The sequence below is a fragment of the Mirounga leonina genome, unplaced genomic scaffold (genome assembly GCF_011800145.1).
Source record: "Mirounga leonina isolate KUSES-001 unplaced genomic scaffold, KU_Mleo_1.0 Mir_129, whole genome shotgun sequence".
Taxonomy (NCBI): domain Eukaryota; kingdom Metazoa; phylum Chordata; class Mammalia; order Carnivora; family Phocidae; genus Mirounga; species Mirounga leonina.
Window position 1 is genome coordinate 46,686,664 of NW_023270323.1, and position 14,430 is coordinate 46,701,093.

Genomic DNA, 14,430 nt, shown 5'->3' on the forward strand with positions numbered 1-14,430 from the left:
TTGATTTTATCTAATGATGATGAAGACAATGATAAGAACTAAGATTTACTGAGTGTTTTCTCCATGCCAGATTCTATTTATGTGCCATGTATTTATTCCTTGAACAATGTTGCCAAGTGGGTACTATTATTATCCCCATTTTATAAACAGGGAAACCAAGATACTGAAGGCTAACTGGTACAAGGACAGAGAACTGTTAAATGGAAGAGCCAAGATAAAGCCCAAGTGACTAGCTCCAGAGTTCATGCTCCTAACTTCTACGTTCTCCAGCTTCTAAGACACACGGATAATGGAGTTAGCGCAGCCTACAACTTCCTAATTCTACATTGTGCCACTCAGACTTCTTTTTCAGAATAACACTCGTGCTACCCTTTTATTGGCGAAAATGAGACCCCTGGAACACGGAGCAGCTTACAAGTTCCTCGGGGAAAAAAAATTGGATCTCTTTCAACTTGACCCCATTAAAAAAAAAAAAAAAAAATCTACACTTGAAACCGTATCTATGTTTTTGGAAATCCCAAACACCTATGATCAGTGTCAATGGGCTGAAAACAAATGCCCCCAGAGGTTCAACACGGGTGGTCTGCTAGGCAGGAGTCACACCCCTGCATCTGCTCTTATCTTCTGGATTCGTAAATGACCTTTTTCTTGAGAAGCCTGGAATCCCAGTTGGAGGAGGAAAAAAAAAATACAGAACAAAACCACTGAGCTCTTTCATTAAAGGGAAAGTAACAGCTAAGTAACAGCTGCTGTCATGCATATTACAGAAAATACATTACTTGCTTTACAGAGCAGACTGTGTTGCAAGTCAAGTCAACTCATTGTTTGCACAGGTGTATCTGTCCGTGAACAAACAAGTCCAGATCAATCCTCCTAAATTTCACCAACTAGAAAAGAGAGATAGTAAAGTATAAAACTGACTTTTGACGTTCGAGATTGTCTTCCTTTGTCATTTCGTTTTTCCCTTACAATTCCAAAGAAGGCTTTTTCCTTGATTTAGGGGAACATTTTTATCCCACAGAAATGGTTTTTATCAAAGGTTGAAAGAGGGCTATTAGTTTGCTCTCCAAGAGAGCAGTTGGCTCTAGTCTACTCAGCATCCCTTCCTTAGGGAAGCACTTCCTGATGTGCGGTTCTGGGGGGGCCCTGTGATCCAGACCCAGAATATAACAGAACTCTCTCTCCCAAGCAATAAAAGACAAGTCCAGGGATAGCATGTGACAGTTTTTCCTGTTGTGGATTTCAAGCTGGGAAGATGACACTTTGTGTGTGCTGGATGCCATCTTTCCAGCAACATGGAGAGATGAGTAGGGTGGAGAGAGAGAAAATTCTGGAATCAGTGAGCCCTTTTCTAATCTCAAAGACTCTAATTCCTACAGTCTTTTCTTCCTTCCTGTGAGATACCTTAGCATCCTTCTGAGTTGAATGAGCCAATAAATATCCCCTTTGTGCTCATCTGGTTTGAGTGGATTTCTGTCTCTTGCAACCAAAAGAGTCATATAATATAAGACTAAAAGTTTAAGTCACTGCCTTGACCTCTCCCAGAAGGTGCCTGCCTGAGCTGAATGTATTTCCCTCTCTTACAGAGTACTGAGTTTCTGTTATACCCGATAAACCTGTCGTCTTGCTAGTTTGAATCATCTCCTGATTTTAATCCATTTCTTTCTTTTTCACGCCCCACTTAGCCCGGACTTCAGGCCAATGTGATTACCCTCTAACTGCAGTAACTTAGTCTGTCTTTGGGAAGACGGCAACATACCCTGCTTGCTCATAAAGAGACTTTTAAAGAAGAGATTTTTAAAACACCAAGGCCAAGGTCTTGCCCCAGAGATCCTGTTTTAATTGGTCTGGGGAAGAGCCTGGGCATCAGTATTTTTCTCAAAATTCTCCCAACCAAGGTTAAGTCAGCCAAGATTAAATTTGGCTGACTAAAAATATATTTATACATGTTTTTGATGATTTTTATGTTTGATTCAACTAGAATAACTTGTGCTCTGACTATGCCAGGGAGTTGGAAAAGGCACGGATGTTTTAGCCCTGTGTAACTCTCCCTCGGTATCTCCTGCGCTGTGCTTAAAGCACAGTGGACATCTCCAAGGATAGGATGGGAATGATCAAGGCCCTGTTCTTTTTCTTTTTTTTAAGATTTTATTTTATTTATTTATTTGACAGAGAGAACACAAGCAGGGGGAGCTGCAGGCAGAGGGAGAGGGAGAAGCAGACTGTCCGCTGAGCAGGGAGCCTGATGCAGGGCTCGATCCCAAGACCCTGGGATCATGACCTGAGCCAAAGCCAGACAACGACCAAGCCACCCAGGTGCCCCATCAAAGGCAAATGTTCTTAACATTACTTACACATTGGCCCTATGTTCTGTGGCCTCATGGGAACCCACTGTTTGTGCAAGTGTGCATATCTACTGTGTGCATTGGTCTTCTGTCTATATATATATATATATATATAATCATTCAAGTTCTAATAGACTTGTTTAAAAAAAAAAAATCAAACACTTGGGGCACCTCAGTGGTGCAGTCGGTTACACATCTGACTCTCAGTTTCAGCTCAGGTCTTGATCTCAGGGTGGTGAGACCAAGCCCTGTGTCAGGCTCCACACTCAGCGCGGAGTCTGTTTAAGACTCTCTCTCCCTCTGCTGCTGCCCACCCCCACTCTAAAGTAAATAAATAAATCTTTTTTTAAAAAAAAAGGTTAAAAAAAAAATCAAACACTTGACCCTTCTGACAAAAGTCAGTTTGGTTAACAGAGATAATCATATAACCCACCTATGTGGCATATGTATTAGTTTCCTAGGGCTGTAGTGAGAAAGGACCACAAACCGGACCTGGCACACATAGGCATACATAGAGAGCGCCATGTGCACATGAAGGCAGAGGCGGGGTGATGCTTCTACAAGCCAGGGAATACCAGAGATTACCAGCAAACCAGCCACCAGAAGCAAAGGGCGGGTTGTGGGACAGACTCTTCTTCCCAGCCCTCAGAAGGAACTCATCTGGCTGACACCATGCTCTTGGACTTCTTGCCTCCAGAACTGTGAGACAATAACTTCCTGTGGTTTAAGCCACCCAGGTGGTGGTACTTGGTTATGATAACCCTAGGAAACAAACATCGTCCCTTGCAGAAAAGAAAAGTCTATGATTCTGTAATCATTCACCTTTGATGCTGTCTGGGGGGCGGGGGGGGAGACCAGAAGCTTGAAAAACCTGAAAAGAGTAGGTTAAAGGGTCATTGCTGATCTTTAAGCAACACATGAAGTTTATTACCAGCTGCCTTTTGAAGACAAAAGAAGAGCAACAAAAACTCAAACTTTCCTTTCTCCTAGCCTAGAAAAGAAATCCCAAAAGCCCAGCTGCCTGGATATTATAGAAGTCAGTTAGAAAATTATCATAATTTTTATAGCAAAAACATATTTCTATTGTTTTTCAGAAATGGGTACTTACAGGAGCTTTGTTAGCAAACCATGGAATACTCCAAACAACCAGTACATCAGTCAAATCCACCTGCTTTCTTGGTTGCGGACATTTGGCATGGATTAACTTGTAGAAATCCCAGTAAATTGTCTAATGTGTGATGTCAGGAAACCTCAAATTGCCGATGTCTAAGACTGTATGTCACTGGCTCATTTCAGAACCTTCTTCATGGAAGCTGGTCCTCCTGTGGTACTCTGGAGTAAGAATATGAACCCATCCTGTCTTGTTGCAGTACAATACTCATACAAAGAAATGAAGAGAGGGTAGAATGCATCTTGCTGGAGGATCCTGCCGACTCTTCTCAGAAACTGAACCCACCATCTGACTTGCTTGTTACCACATCTCCTCAACTTTCACTTAATGACTTTTTTCTTTCCACCATTTTCCCTCCTGTCTTTAATATCCAACTTTATTCTCATAAATATCTCAAGCTCATACTTCTGTCCAGGGTGCTTTCGGTTCTTTGAGGGAAATATTCTTTTAGAAATTGGCCCAAAGTGAAGAATGGAGAATAAAAGATCAAATTTACTAAGCTTTACAAGGTATATTTGCTACTTCGATTCAACAGAAGAACCTTGACTTGAGTTAAATCCTCCAGTGATTTGCTTTGTGACTTTGGGGAAATTTCGTCAATTCCTTGTTCTTCAGTTCCCTTCACTTTAAGGGAAATAGGCCCAACAGCTCGTAACAGTGGAAGGGTCAATGAACAAATGAACTAACCCATTATCCTGACCCAATTAGACAATGATGGCCAATTCTGGTACTTTTGCTGGAGCCGATGGGAAAGTGGTGGTCTCTTTCCACACAGGTGACAACTGCTGATGGCCAGGTGAACACTACGAAGGAAGAGCCTGCCAGAGAACAAAAAAACACAAGGAAAATCAGAGGCGAGAAATGGAGAGAGGTAGATTCCTAATAACACCATAGGAGCATCCATGCCTGCTCTATCCCGGATATTCCTCTAGTCTTCAAGATCATGAGAGCCAAAAGCATCTTAATCCCTACTCCATTTGCATTGCGTTTCTGTCACTGGCTACTGAAAGAGTTCTAATAAATATATGGAATCCTACTGGGGAGAAAAATAGTAATTAAATCAAAGATGACTGTTCTTTTCTAGTCTTTAAAACACTGTGTCCACTCTAAAAAGGTCCTAGAAGCTTTCACAGGAAGGAAAGGGAGGGGATTAAACTTCCTCTGAATAGCTCAAGGGCCACCAGCTGGAAGGAGCAAATTTGGGCTCAAGGTAAAGAACACCTTTCCGCCGTTCGGAGCTGTATAAAACGGAATGGGCCCCTTCCTGAATATGTTCTGCACATGTCTAAATTTCTTCCAAACTCAGGGCCACTGCACCAGCCCCACTCATCTCAGCTCCCATCTAAACTACTACCAGAGCCTCCTAAAGTCATCTGTGCACTAAGCAGATGTTCATCAAGCCTCTATTCTGTGCTAGTTCTGGATGCTGAGGACTTGGCAGGGAGCAGAACGGACAAAAATCCCCCCCCCCCTGCAAAGGAGTCCCTATTCAGGACACAGGAAACAAACAACATATAAATATGATATACGACATGACAGATAGTGCTAGGTACTCGTGAGAAAGGAGATGCGGAGCGTGGAGGGGGCCTGGGTGGCGATAGAAATAGAGTGATCAGTGAGGACCTCACTGAAAAAGAGATGCCAGAGCTAAGACTGGAAGGAGATAAGGTAGGGAATGATGCAGACATGCGGAGAAAGAACACTTGAAGCAGAAGAAAGATGGAGAGTAAGAATCTGGAGGCAGGCTCTTAGGGCCTCTTCAAGACCAGTGAGGCTGGAGTAGAGTGAGGGAGGGGGAGAGTAGAAGGAATGAGGTCCAACAGGCAGGGGATGGTTATAGATCATGAGGGGCCTTAAGTAGGCAATTACATAGACTCTGGATTTTACCCTATGGAGGAGAAAGACAATAAAGGGCAGTGGAGAGACATGATTATATTTTAAAAGGGTCACTCAGTCACTGTTTGGAAAATAGATTGTCTTCCTGCTGCCAGTCTGATTCTCTATAGTCCATTGTCCACAATGCAGAATAAATCTTTTAAAACATCATATAGTGACCCAGCAATCCACTCCTGGACATTTACTCCCCCCAAAATAAAATTTACATCCACACAAACACCTGTACATGACTTTTCAGAGCAGCCCTGTTTGTAATAGTCCCAAACTGAAAACAAGCAGAATGTCCTACCATCGGTGAATGGTTAAACAAACTGTGGGACATCCATAGTATGAAATACAGCTCAGCAATAAAAAGGAACAAACTATTGATATACACAACATGGAGAGAGCTCAAGGGCACTAAACTAAGTGGAAAATCTCAAAAAATCACATATTGCATGATCCCACTTCTGTAACTACAGTTACATAAAATGTACCCATTGGAAGAAATGAATGAAGGCTACCCAGGACCTTTCTGTACAATCTTTGCAATGTCCTGCAAATCTGCAATTACTAGAAAACAAAGCTTTTTCTTAAAAAAGCATTGTAGAAAAAGAAATTGTCTTTTGGTGGAAAATTATGCATTGTCTCCATATAGCACACCCTTCCAAGTTATCGGATTCTATTCCTTCATTGTCTTCGAATGATTTTTACAACTTTGAAAGTGTAGATAACTGACAGACATGCAAACTGTCCTGTCCGGTAAAGGCTCCCTTCCCCCCTCACCTGTACCTCCTCATGGAAAAAACCAGTTTGTGCATAGAAAAACCATTTGCACTTACAATTCAACATTCCTCAATTCCATTTCAATTTGTGCTTTTTTGACTTTTCCTTTGAATACTATGAGGGCGTCGAACATGTTAAATAAAGTCATTAACATCTGTTCATTTTTTGTGTGTACATATGAGAGTCATAATTTTACCTTTTCTGAAAATTATCTTTTAAGAGCGTCAATCAAGTCGCGTCACTCCCCAGCTTCACCACCTCCAAGCTTCCTATGGCATTTCAAATGAACGCCAGACATTTCCCAAGGTATACATAACAGCACACGCTGGGCCCAGCCTGCCCCAGGGCCTCATCTCCTCACTCTGCCCCTTGCCCGGACACTCCAACTTCTTGCCCTTGCTTCAGCTCCCTGAGAACATCCAACGTGTTCCCACCTGCTGGCTCCTGCACTTGTTGTCCCTCAGCCTTGAGTGATCTTCTCACGGATGGCTCGCTCTTTTTCACCAGTAAACTCCCAGCTCAACTGGTCCACCTCAGAGAGGTCTCAAACCATTTATCAAAAGTAACATCCCCATCCTATTTTTTCCATCATAGTTATTTCTATCGGAAATATGATCAATAATAGTATTATGTATTAGATACGTTTTATATATTTTATTTACTGCATTGGTATAATATTAACTATATATATATAAGTAATATATTTACTTATTATATTATGCAAATGTAATATATTGTTTGGTTAGTTTCCAGCTTATTTATTACCTGTCCACACCAATTCTATAATAGTAGGATCTTGGCATCTGCTTCCATTTTATCCTCCAATGCTTAGAAAGGTACCTAGCACATAGTAGGCACTCAATAAATATTTGGTGAATAAATCCTTGGGAGAGCGGTATCTGGCCAGCTCAGTTGGTAGAGCATGCCATCTTGGGGTCATGAGTTCAAGCCCCACATTGGGCATAAAGCTGAATTTAAAAAAACTAACCAACCAACCAACAAATCCTTGGGTGAATAATGCTTCCGGAAGTAGTGAGGTCCCCAGGACAGGAAGTATTTAGGCATGGTTTGTACAACCACTTAGCAATGTCATAGAAAAGCTATAGGCATAGGATCAGTCACAAGAATAAAAGACCATGAAGGTCTCTTCTAGTACTACGAGTCTATAATTCTGTGCCCACTCCACCCTCTCTGCCATGCAGTGGGAAAAGCAAAGGAGTATTCCTCAGCTCTTTCCCACCAAATGATGGTACGCACACTCCTGTTCCTGCCGCAATATCATCTCAGCATTAAAATGTTGAAGCTAATCAGACATTTAATTTCAAAGTGGAAGGTCATTATCTTGTCACAAAATTTTATTCCAATTACTTTTTTTTCTATTATACGAAATGAATTAAAAGTAGCACAAAACATTGGGAGATCAAACAGTCAATCAGAAGCTCATTAAATATCATTGAAATTGGTGCAATAAAAAGCATTTCCCATGGCTGACTTATTATTTAAAAGCTATATTCTGGATGGCTCAAGGAATTGACATGCTGCCAATCAAAAATCACCCTGTCCATAAATAGCCACTTGGTTTTAAAAAGCTCACTACCTTTTTTTTTTTTTTTGAGATAAGAGTAAATATCTAAGGAGATTTAAAGCATGGGTGTAATTACCATCCTAACAGTCCCCATGAGATCCTAAAGAGAAGATATCAGCAAAGTCACCACCTGATAATTTAGACTATAACTTAGAGAAAGATGCTTACAAAGTGCTACCAGTGATTTTATAAACACTTCTATACATTACATTTATGTACAATACTCAGCTAAGTACAATCCCAGGCAGGGATTAGTGGTCAGTTACAAGTTTAAAATTGAGTCCAACTCCACACTTGGAATAAATGCCCATTTTATTTTCTCAAGAGTGATTACTAAGCACTTCATTTTTCTATGGGCCCAGACGTAGGTGACCGTTAGCATGAGGATCTGTAAGTTGATTGTTTCTAAATTTCTAATATTTTTTCTACTAGGAGCCCTCCCCCCACCTTTTCTTTTAAAGCTAAACCACTAGTTTTAACATTCAGTTTTATAGAAATGACTACTTTCTGATGTATAGGATGACAGGTCCTTTTAGTTGGTGAAATATAACAACAGAAGTACTGTTCCCAGTCTCTTAAGGTGTTTAAGTGGTGAGGATGATACAAACTAAAAATACATAACCAAAAAGAGAAAGCTCTCAGGTATAGGAAATTACTTCTTCAGTAGAAGGACTCAAGAATTTCTCCCCTCTAAGCCACCCCACACAAACACTGCCACCACCCCAATTTCTTTTCAAACGCCAGGACTTACTGGCAAATTATTTGGGAGTAAAGTGGGAGGGAAACATTCAATGCAAAATTCAGAACTGCTTTATAGAAAGAAAAGTGTGGGGAGGTTTGTTATCATTTATTTCCTCCACTATATCATTCAATTTCAGCTGTCTCACGTCTCAGAAGAAGCTCCCCCATTTCTCACTTATGTGCCTAAGAAACATCTCTCTGGCATCTCAATCCCTCTCCCTTTTACCAGCATTTCATTATTTCTTAACTGTCCCTCTCATGCTTGTCTCCCTTTTTCCTAGTGATCCACGTGTCCTCATTTAGCAGTTTTCAGAAGCCAGGGAGAAACGTTGCAAATAATGTTAAATATGATTAATATCTTGAATTCCTTGAAATATGACATGCATGAGTTACAATGAAACCTCTTTTATTTCCCCATGAAATGCTTTTGCATAATGAGAAAGAAAATGTCCTCTATGCCCTAATCAGCTCTGACAGTTCCTGGACTCCCAAATACTTTTATTTATGGCATTATTTATTTCATCTCTAATAAATGGAAGGGGGGTACCCTCAGCATGATCTGAGGAAGCTGCAGGAGAGAGAGAGACTATCCTGGGTGGAAGAACACAGAAGCTCAACCAGCAGAGAGAGGATTCCAAGGTAAGGGAGATATGGGAAATAAGAGGCGAAGGATCTGAACCCCCAGGGGAAAATGGGTCACTTTCCCAAGACTGAAAGGAAAACTCCGATAAGGAAAGTAACTTCAGAGTGGTGAGAGGAGACTCGTACATTAAGGAGGAGATGCACCCAGATTCCTAACCTGAGGAATGAAGACGGACAGGCTGGAAACCAATCCTGGGAGGGGGGAGTATGCTGGCATTGGCGCCAGCCTAGGAGAGGGATGATTTACTCCAAGGAGCCTCTGGGAGAAGCCAGGGCACTCCTGTTGATTTGAAGACATCTCTACTCCATGGGGATCCTCCTCCAAACCACAGAAGCTCTTCTCTCATTCAGACAATTACTGGAATTTTGTGTCCTCCAGTAACACTGTCCTGGTGGCCCCAGATGCAGTGAGAAGCTCGCTGGGCAATACAGGGTACGAGCAATCGGGCCACCTTGGTTCTCACATTTACCTATATATCAAATGACACTGTTGAAAGTATTTAATCAGCATCCCAAAGGGAGGTATCAGGTCAGATTTTTCCCTCAATTGCACAGAGTCTACGTGCTATGAGAAGTGAGGATATGAATTCAAATGATCTGGATGCATGTCTGCACTCAGCCACACACTCCGGAGTGTCTGGCTTTGGGCAATTACCTCGCGGAGCCTCTGTTTACTCATCTGTAGAATGGGGTAAATGATTCTGCTACATTCTCGGGGCCCCTACGGGAAATTAATAAAATAATGTGAAAGTCCGAGAGCCCGTATGCTCGTGGGATCTGCAAGAGCTCAAAGGTCACATGCTGGGTGTGGGCGGACCCCCAGACGCGCAAACAACGCGCAGCGACCCTAGGTCAAGACCTTCAAGGTGTTCTTTTCCAAAGGTTGGGGGAGCAATTCCCGAGGGGCAGAACTGGCTGCAATACCTTCCCAAGGCACACACGCTCCGCCCCAACTACTACCAGCCCCTCTGTGCAACCCCGAGAGTTTGGGGTCACGTAGGGGGCGCCAGGAGCTCATTTCCGAAGCTGAACCCCGCCCGCAACGGCAAAAGCTTCAAGTCCGCACCTGGGGCTCCAAAGTCTCGCGCTGGCCGGGACCTCGCCCTGTTTACCCGCGCGCTCTCGGGATCCGGCTTCTCCCTTCCCTCCCCCCGTCGGAGGCGCACACCCGGCGCGCGGACCCCACGGGCGGCGGCGGCGACGCCAGGCCCCGCCCCCGCCCCCATTATCATTAGCAGATATTACCCTAAACACTTGCTCTTTACCTCCTTTCTCCCTCCAGGCATTGGCGAGGCGGCCTGTCAATCAGCGCTCGGGCGGCAGCCCCCCGCGCGGGGGCTCAGCGATGCCAGCCTCAGCGACAGGCGGCAGTGGCGGCGGCGGCGGCGGCCCAGGCACAGGCACACACCCTCCCACACGCGCGCACTCGGGCAGAGCCGGCGGGCGGGAGGCGGAGGCACCCTCGGAGCCCGGCGCCCGGCGGGGAGGGGGCGTGCGACCGGGGACCAGCCCCGAGGCGCAGGATGGAGGAGGAGATGCAGCCGGCGGAGGAGGGGCCCAGCGTCCCCAAAATCTACAAGCAGCGCAGCCCCTACAGCGTCCTCAAGACGTTCCCCAGCAAGAGACCGGCGCTGGCCAAGCGCTACGACAGACCCACCCTGGTGGAGCTGCCGCACGTCCGGCCGCCGCCGCCGCCGCCGCCCCCGCCGCCCTTCGCGCCGCACGCCGCGGTCTCCATCAGCAGCAGCGAGCCGCCGCCGCCGCCGCCGCAGCAGTTCCAGACGCAGAGCTCCTACCCCCCCGGGCCCGGCCGGGCCGCCGCCGCCGCCTCCTCGTCGTCTCCATCCTGCACGCCCGCCGCGTCCCAGGGCCACCTGAGGACTCCGGCGCCGCCGCCGGCGTCCCCCGCCGCCTCTTCATCCTCGTCCTTCGCCGCCGTCGTCAGGTATGGCCCGGGCCCGGCGGCCGCAACGGGCAGCAGCAGCGCAGGCAGCGACGGCGCCAGCCTGGAGCTCAGTGCAGGTACCAACTCCTGGGCGCAACTTTCCTGCCCGCCCGGCCGCGGGGAGGGGTGGGGGCCCCGGGAACCAGAAGCTGGGCATGGCGGACGCCCTTTCGCGCGCCGGGCCTGGCGGGAGGGGCGCGGGGGGAGAGGGGCCGGCGCGGTCCGGGCCGAGAGAGAGTCGGGGCGTCGCAGCGCAACCCTGAGGCCTCCACGCACGGGCAGCAACTTCTAGAGGATTCCCCGCCGCCGCCGCGTGCGGAGCTTCCGACGGCGAGCGCGCCTCCTAACAGGTGGCTCCGCGCTCAGAATCGGCTCGGCGCCCAGGAAGCGGGGCGGCGGCGGTCGGCGGCCGGGGTCCTTCGGGCGGGGGGTCGGGGAGGCAGCCTCGGCGCCGAGGTCGCGCGCGGGACACCCCAGGGTGGCGGCCGCGGCCGCTCGGGGAGAGGCTGGCGCTGCTCTGACGGCGCTCGGGGACGCCCTCCCTTTACTCTGGGCTGCTGCACTTTTTCCTTCCACTTCTTCCTTTATCTCTCTCTCTTCTCCGCTTGTTTTTCCTTCTCTCTCCCCCTCCTTATCTTCCGGTCCTCTTTTTCACCACCTCTTCGAGGCGTTCTTACTCTGTCGCGGTCCACTCGGCTGGCTCTTGGGCTCGCTCTTCTTTTTCTGTGCGCTCGTGTTTCTCGTGCGCCCGCTGTCTCTGCTCTCTCTGGCCCTCTTTCCCCACCGACGCCAGAGTCCCGGCCCGTGGGTGTAGGAGAGCGGGGTCCTCTGCACCAGCCCGGCGGGTGGACCTGGCGCTCGGCCCTGCGGCGGACTTTGGGGAGAGGGCCGTCCCGCCCCCTCCCCCGGGCGCTCGGGGCCCGCCGCGCACGCCCCCCGCGCGGAGGGATGGGGCTGCACCGCGCCTCGAGAGCATCTGAGCCCCAGCCCTGAGGAAAGGCCTGGTGGGGAGCGCCCACCCCAGGGAACTAGGCTCCTCTCCCCTGGGAGCCTGCAGGAGGCCCCCTGGGAAAAGCCAGCTCTCGTTCGGGTCAGGCTGCGGGGAGGGGGCTGGTAGAAAGGCCACAGCCTGGGGCCTGCGCCCGAGGGCACTCTGCGCTCCCTCCCGGCGCAGAGCCGCGTTTGTCTCGCTCCTGAGAACTAAAAGTTCCTGCTCAGGCCTTTCGTGGCATTTTAGAGCCCCCCCCTCCCCCCAATTCTGCGTATCCGTGGATCCAAGGCTTTTGTCCCAATGAAAATATGAGCATTGTCTCTAAATGAGTTATAGATGCCTGTGCTGTTACGTTGTTTGTCAATATTTTGACGCACGAAGGATTGGTTTTGAGAAAGAAAATCTAATTACAGGTAATAGTGAAGACTTGTTCTGTCACATCTCTCACTGATTTGGAGATGTTTGACGGCTTTGAGTGGGGTTCTTATGTAGGTGTTCTTATTGTTTGTGGGGTGGTTTGTTGGTTTTGGTTTTTTGGTGGGTTTTTTTTGTTTTTTTTTTCCAGTTGCTCTTGACCCGATATTCTGTTGTGTTTTATATTCATTGTTAGGCTACTCACCCACTTCCATTTTGTCCGTTATTTTTCTTCTGTGTTCTCCCCTTCTTAGTAAGGTTTGTGTTCTTTTCTCTCTGGATTTGGAGTCTTATTTTCTTCTGATTCATGCCCATGTTTATTCCCTCGTTCTGCTTTATATTTGTTTTATATGTTGTTTCTCCCCAGTTTGGGTCTTTTTCCCATTTTCTATGTTTTGCCTACCCCTTTGCATAACCTTAGTTCCACCATGTTCACTGGGGGTTCCCCCCCTTTTAATCTGCCTGTTCAGTCTTTAATCTCATCTTGCTTTCTCTTTTCAGTCTTTGTTGACTGTCTTTCAATCTTTTACCTCCTTTTATACACTATAAATCTGCCCCCTCCTTTCCATTTTCATCCATAGTTTTAACCTTGCTTTTTCCTGCTCTTTTTCCTGCATTGTTTCTTTTTTCTACACCAGCCACTTGCTGTCCTTTCCGTGCTCCCTCCTACTCTGACGGTGTCCTTGCTGTCTTTCCTCCACAAGGAGTTTGTGTGGTTTTCCTTTTCACCTTGTTGTAAATGTCCTCTTTCAGTGTTTCGTCCTAGTTAATTTCGTCTCTGTCCCGAGGTGGAAATCACAACATCACTGCATCTAAAAGAGTGAAGGGGGGCTTTGTCTGATGCCCCCTCAAACTCCCTAATTTTTTTATTTCCTTTTATTCTCAAGGCCACTGTGGCTGCTGCTTTTCTTTCTTTCTTCTTTAAGGTCATAGAGAGGTAAGCTTGATAGCACCAAGGGCAGGATGCCATGTGCTTGTTGGAAAGACAGGAATTGGATGGTAGGTTTCTTCCATGCAGTGAGGAAAATGGTCTGGCAGCAAAAAAGAAAAAAAAAAAAAAAGGCCATAGCACTAGACATCATGAATTGTGGTCATAATATGAATCATTGATGGACAAAGCCGTCTCTTAACTGGCACAGAGATGTGAGTGGCCATCAGAAGGACAGTCACCTGAAGAGCTGATTGGCTCTTTGAGAAACTAGTGGTTCCACTTTGAACCAATGAGCATGTGTGCCCAGACAGACACCATTTCAGCATATTGGGGAGGGGGCTGGGGAGGGGTGGCAGTTGCTTGTTGCACCCGCACAAAAGTGTTATTGCAGCCGCTCCAGCTACCTAGTAAACGGAAAATAGTCAACACATCCATGTGATGAATCGAGTCAAGGATAGAAGAGCTATAACTGAGCATCCAGAGTAAATGCAGTGAAAAGATGAAAAGGTTGAAGTGAATCTTATTTGCCATTAAGAGCCATAAGCCATTGAGAGGAGAAATATGTGATTAAAAATAGATTTTTCAGCATTCCTATAAAATCTCATGAAGAGTATAATTTTCCTTAAAAGGGGTAATATACCATGGTTTTAAAAGCATATTTTTCCTCTCTGGGAGGCTTAGAGTTAAAACCCACGTAGATCTTGATATGCAGCCTAAATTTGGCATCAGGAAATGGGAAATTGCATCTTTAAGCAGAGTACAATCAAAAATGAATTACAATAAATCCTATATAATTGCATAGGTCATTCTCTTTAATGAGATTTTATTAACCTGACTGTCAAGCTTTTGAGTCAGGCAGATATTTTATCTTCTTCAACTGATAAAAGTGTCAGCTATAAACCACCATATAAATATTCATAAATCTACACATCTGTGGCAGCCTATCAGCATCATTCTTTTGGACATTAAAAGCATTCTAATTACTTTCTGTCTAGCAGAGCTGA

The 14,430-nt window shown here is 46.3% G+C and overlaps 1 protein-coding gene across 1 annotated transcript in view; it reads left to right on the forward strand.

Annotated features, from left to right (window-relative positions):
* Window positions 1–10,631: 10,631 nt before the first annotated feature.
* Window positions 10,632–14,430, forward strand: part of BEND4 (BEN domain containing 4) — a 29,154-nt gene continuing 25,355 nt past the window's right edge. Inside the window, exon 1 of the mRNA XM_035005065.1 lies at window positions 10,632–11,167. Coding sequence (XP_034860956.1) covers window positions 10,669–11,167 — 499 coding nt within the window. The 5' untranslated portion in view covers window positions 10,632–10,668. The remainder of the gene's footprint in view (window positions 11,168–14,430) is intronic.